The sequence below is a fragment of the Pleurodeles waltl genome, chromosome 2_2 (assembly GCF_031143425.1).
Source record: "Pleurodeles waltl isolate 20211129_DDA chromosome 2_2, aPleWal1.hap1.20221129, whole genome shotgun sequence".
In the NCBI taxonomy this organism is placed as follows: domain Eukaryota; kingdom Metazoa; phylum Chordata; class Amphibia; order Caudata; family Salamandridae; genus Pleurodeles; species Pleurodeles waltl.
In genome coordinates, this window is record NC_090439.1 from 1,169,950,309 (window position 1) to 1,169,956,308 (window position 6,000).

Sequence of the window (6,000 nt, forward strand, 5' to 3'; positions counted from 1 at the left end):
GCCTGGGTGCGAGGCCCTGCTCCTTCAAAGACTGACACAAAGCGAGAGCCGGAGCCTGGGCACGGGGCCCTGCTCCTCCAAAGACTGGACACAAAGCAAGAACCAGGGCCGGGGCGCAGGCCCTGCTCCTCCAAAGACTGACACAAAGCGGGAGCCGGAGCCTGGGTGCGGGGCCCTGCTCCTCCAAAGACTGACACAAAGCGGGAGCCGGAGCCTGGGTGCGGGGCCCTGCTCCTCCAAAGACTGGACACAAAGTGAGCGCCTGCGCGCGGGGCCCTGTTCCTCCAAAGACTGACACAAAGCGACAGCCTGAGCCTAGGTGCGGGGCCCTGCTCCATCAAAGAATGACACAAAGCGACAGCCTGAGCTTGGGTGCGAGGCCCTGCTCCTCCAAAGACTGACACAAAGCGACAGCCTGAGCTTGGGCGCGGGGCCCTGCTCCTTTAGAGACTGGACACAAATAGAGAGCCGGGACCTGGGCGCGGGACCCTGCTCCTTCAAAGACTGGACACAAAGCGAGAGCCGGGACCTGGGCACGGGCCCTGCTCCTTCAAAGACTGGACACAAAGCGAGAGCCTGAGCCTGGGCACGAGGCCCTGCTCCTCCAAAAACTGGACACAAAGCGAGAGCCGGGACCTGGGTGCAGGGCCCTGTTCCTCCAAAGACTGACACAAAGCGAGAGCTGGAGCCTGGGCATGGGGCCCTGCTCCTTCAAAGACTGACACAAAGCGAGAGCCGGAGCCTGGGCACGAGGCCCTGCTCCATCAAAGACTGACACAAAGCAAGAGCCGGAGCCTGGGCGCGGGGGCCCTGCTCCTCCAAAGACTGACACAAAGCGAGAGCCTGAGCCTGGGCACGGGGCCCTGCTCCATCAAAGACTGACACAAAGCGACAGCCTGAGCCTAGGTGCGAGGCCCTGCTCCTCCAAAGACTGGACACAAAGCGAGAGCCTGAGACTGGGCGCGGGGCCCTGCTCCTCCAATGTTTCTCCAAAGACTGGACACAAAGCGAGAGCCTGAGACTGGGCGCGGGACCCTGCTCCTTCAAAGACTGACACAAAGCGAGAGCCGGAGCCTGGGCACGGGGCCCTGCTCCTCCAAAGACTGGACACAAAGCAAGAGCCTGCGCGCGGGCCCTGCTCCATCATAGACTGGACACCAAGAGAGAGCCTGAGCACGGGGCCCTGCTTCATCAAAGACTGGACACAAAGCGAGAGCCTGAGCACGGGCCCTGCTTCATCAAAGACTGACACAAAGCGAGAGCCGGAGGTCTGGGCGCAAGGCCCTGCTCCTCCAAAGACTGGACACAAAGCAAGAGCCGGAGCCTGGGCACGGGGCCCTGCTCCTCCAAAGACTGGACACAAAGCGAGAGCCGGGGCCTGGGCGCGGGCCCTGCTCCTTCAAAGACTGGACACAAAGCGAGAGCCGGAGCCTGGGCACGGGGGCCCTGCTCCTCCAAAGACTGACACAAAGCTAGAGCCGGAGCCTGGGTGCGGGGCCCTGCTCCTCCAAAGACTGACACAAAGTGAGCGCCTGCGCGCAGGGCCCTGCTCCTCCAAAGACTGGACACAAAGCGAGAACCGGAGCCTGGGCGCGGGGCCCTGCTCCTACAAAGAATGGACACAAAGTGAGAGCCGGAGCCTGGGCACGGGGCCCTGCTCCTCCAAAGACTGACACAAAGCTAGAGCCGGAGCCTGGGTGCGGGGCCCTGCTCCTCCAAAGACTGACACAAAGCTAGAGCCTGAGCACAGGGCCCTGCTCCATCAAAGACTGGACACAAAGCGAGAGCCGGGACCTGGGCGCGGGGCCCAGCTCCATCAAAGACCGGACACAAAATCTGGCTCTTCAAGTGATGGAACCGTCCACAGTTTAAAACACAACAGAGAACCTCTCCACAAAACACAAAGGCCTCTACACACCCCAAGACCCTATGCATCCTCAAGACTGCTGCACACAGCATGGTTACCCCAAACCTCAGTAACACGCAGATCCCTCACAAAACGACTCAACACAACACTTTGTGCAATTCCATCGGGTTCACAAAGATCTTGGACACATCTCATTGATTAAAGATATTCTGCAAAACACCATTGGATACTCACACAGTCCATAAAAAACCATTGGATACTCAAAGACTGTCCATAAAACCATTGGATACTCAAAGACTCTCCATAAAACACCACTGGATACTCAAAGTCCGTCCATAAAATACCACTGGATACTCAAAGACCATCAATAAAATACCACTGGTTACTCAAAGACCATCCATGAAATACCACTGGATACTCAAAGACCATCCATGAAATACCACTGAATACTCAAAGACCATCCATAAAATACCACTGGATACTCAAAGACCGTCCATGAAATACCATTGGATTCTCAAAGACCATCCATAAAATACCACTGGATACTCAAAGACCGTCCATGAAATACCACTGGATACTCAAAGTCCGTCCATAAAATACCACTGGATACTCAAAAACCATCCATAAAATACCACTGGATACTCAAAGGCCGTCCATAAAACACCATTGGACAAGCAAAGGCTGTCCATAAAACAACACTTAATACTTAAAGGCCGTCCATAAAATACTTGAAACACCATCCTTGAGTATTAATGTTCCACAAAAACCAGTGCATTCACATACTCCTAAAGACTACTTAAAAACAATATTGTAAATATTCCATGAGTACCAATCTATTCCCATAAAAATTGAATCATTATTGTTTTGGAGTAAAGGTGCTACACAAGATCATGCCCTTAACACCCTGAACAGCGTGATGCATCCATTTATCCACTAGATGCTGACGGCCTACCGCCAGGGGTTCCCATGTCAGTACACTGTGGCGGGCATGACCTCGATGGTGTTGGGGACGGCATTCACAGTCATGGGGCAGTGGGCCCCCTAACTTATTAGTAGCATGAGCTTGGAACACAACTGGCTTCTTGGAGCCACGTACATGTGGTGTAGCTGTGGGGAACTAACGTGTTGTAGGGCAGTGGTTCCCAACCTGTGGTCCGGGGACCCTCGGGGGTCCGCGAAGCCTCCTCAGGAGGTCCATCACTGCTTAGAAAATTAAATATTAACAGATTAGGTCCCCAGCTTTCAGTAATGACTCCGTGGGGGGGTCCCCGGATTCCAATAAAGCTTCAGTGGGGGGTCCCCAGGCTCTAGTAATGATAAAGTGGGAGTCCACAGAAGTCAAAAGGTTGGGAACCACTGTTGTAGGGTAGTAAATCTACTTGTCATGGAGGTAAGTCGTGTGATTTCACTGACAATCCTTCATGATTTCCCATTTGGGGGTTGAATGTTCCTCAGGTTTTACAGAGAGGTGTGGCATCAGGGTGGTTCAAGAGGCAGTCATGAAGATGGAGGCCATGGGGGCCGTTGAGGTTCATCTCCATGGTTACCACTTGATGATGAGGTTACTCCCTTTGTGAAGGCATGAGCCATCAAGGGGAGCACATGGTGCCCAGACACCACACTTGGTAGCATGCCCTGCTCCCTTCACTCTCACACTGTGCACCATCCGTTGTTTCCACTCATCGCATGCACCCTCGCGTGTGGAACGGGTGTGTGCGCTCTCCACACAGTTCCCCAACGTGTTTTATGAGCGCCCCCCTCCGCAGTGCTCCTGCGGGTTACCCAAGGTGTTCCATGGGGGTACATCCTCAATGCCCCTGTGAGGCACCCCTGGTGTTCTATGGGGGCCCCCCTTACAGCTCCGTGGTGTTCCATGGGGGACATCCTCACTGCCCCTGGAGGGGTACCCAGGAGGCTCCATGGGGGACATCCTCACTGCCCATGGGGGGGTACCGCTGGTGTTCCATGGGGGGCACCCTCAGTACCCATGGTGTTCCACGGGGGACCCATTCACTACCCATGATGTTCCATGGGGGACATCCTCACTGCCCCTGGAGGGGTACCCAGGAGGCTCCATGGGGGACATCCTCACTGCCCATGGGGGGGTACCCCTGGTGTTCCATGGGGGCACCCTCAGTACCCATGATGTTCCATGGGGGACATCGTCACTGCCCCAGGAGGGGTACCCATGGTGTTCCATGGGGGACATCCTCACTGCCCCCGGGGTGTACCCAGGAGGCTCCATGAGGGACATCCTCACTGCCCTTGGGGGGGTACCCCTGGTGTTCCATGGGGGACATCCTCACTGCCCCAGGAGGGGGACCCCTGGTGTTCCATGGGGGACATCCTCACTGCCCCCGGGGTGTACCCAGTAGGCTCCATGAGGGACATCCTCACTGCCCTTGGGGGGTACCCCTGGTGTTCCATGGGGGACATCCTCACTGCCCTTGGGGGGTACCTCTGGTGTTCCATGGGGGACATCCTCACTGCCCATGGGGGGGGTACCCCTGGTGTTCCATGGGGGCACCCTCAGTACCCATGATGTTCCATGGGGGACATCGTCACTGCCCCAGGAGGGGTACCCCTGGTGTTCCATGGGGGACATCCTCACTGCCCCCGGGGTGTACCCAGGAGGCTCCATGAGGGACATCCTCACTGCCCTTGGGGGGTACCCCTGGTGTTCCATGGGGGACCCCCTCACTGCCCCCAGGGGTGTTCCTCTGGTGTTCCATGGGGGCACCCTAAGTACCCCTGGTGTTCCATGGGGGGCACCCTCAGTACCCATGGTGTTCCATGGGGGACACCCTCACTACCCATGTTGTTCCACGGGGGCCCCCTCACTGCCCCCGGTGGTGTTCCTCTGGTGTTCCACGGGGGCCCCCTCACTGCCCCCGGGGGTGTTCCTCTGGTGTTCCACGGGGACCCCCTCACTGCCCCCGGGTGCACCCACGGCGCTCCACGGGCCCCCCGCACTCACCCTTGCCGCAGTGCGCCTCCTTGTCCTTGTGCTCCTTGCCCGGGGGGCTGAGGGTGCGCACCCGGCTCTCGTGGTCGCGCAGGGTGCAGCGCAGCTCCAGGTTCTCCTGCATCAGCCCCACCATCTTGCGCAGCTCGCCGTTCTCGGTCAGCAGGCGCACGTTCTCGTTGCGGAGGGCCTCCACCTCGTGGCTCTGCAGCAGCTCCATGCTGGCCTGGCCGACTCTGTGCTGCGGGTCCGCGGCTGGAGAGCAGTGATGGCCGGGGGGGCCCCTGCGCACCTCTTATACCGCCCCCGCCTCTGTGACGCGCGCATTGTTACCTGGGCGCGCGCAACAGAGGCGGTCCCCCTGGCAACGGGGCCCACCGGGGGCCACCTTCTGCCCCCCGCTGACCCCGGGCACCCTTGGGCAGCGGGGCACGTCTGGGTAACCGGGCGTGCGCCCTCAGCTCTGGGGCGGGTCCCGGGGCCACTGGCACTGGCCTCTTGGCACAGCCTGCCCCTCTCTTCTGCTGATACCAGACACTCACAATCGGGGTCTCTTTGTGGTGAAGCGCTTCCCCACAGCCCTGGCACTGGACAGGCCCTTCCCCGATATGGGGGTCTCTCCTTGATGGTACCAAGTGCGCCCAGTTCCGGGCTGTCACTGCGCCCGAAGGCCTACCCGGAGATGGGCTCCCTCGCTCCAGGGTGGGCTGCTGACGTTTTGTGGGTACCCACCTCTGCCTGTAGACTCTGCGGCCCTCACCCTGGTTCTGCGACAGGTTCTCCACGGGTCACTCATTCATACCTGCCATCAGTCAGTGCGCACAGATGCGCGCCATCCATTGGCGGTTTTGGGGGAAGAGTGGGGTTCCCTAACTACATGCCTATTACAAGACCGTTCATAAAGAGTGCTTTCCAGTGTCAGACTCCCACGTGTGCCATATGTGTGTATCTCCAGCATCCCTGGGTGTCAGACTCCCATATGTGTGTATCACCAGTATCCCTTGGTGTCAGACTCCCACGTGTGCCATTTGTGCGGATCACTAGTATCCCTTGGTGTCAGACTCTCACGTGCACCATATGTGTTTCACCAGCATCCCTTGGTGTCAGACTCCCACGTGCACCATATGTGTTTCACCAGCATCCCTTGGTGTCAGACCCCCACGTGTGC

The 6,000-nt window shown here is 58.4% G+C and overlaps 1 protein-coding gene across 1 annotated transcript in view; it reads right to left on the reverse strand.

Moving 5' to 3' along the window:
* LOC138279013 (speriolin-like protein) overlaps positions 1-5,052 on the reverse strand; it is a 29,590-nt gene extending 24,538 nt beyond the window's left edge. Inside the window, exon 1 of the mRNA XM_069219366.1 lies at positions 4,845-5,052. Within this exon, the coding sequence (XP_069075467.1) occupies positions 4,845-5,052 (208 nt within the window). The remainder of the gene's footprint in view (positions 1-4,844) is intronic.
* Between the last annotated feature and the right edge of the window lie 948 nt (positions 5,053-6,000).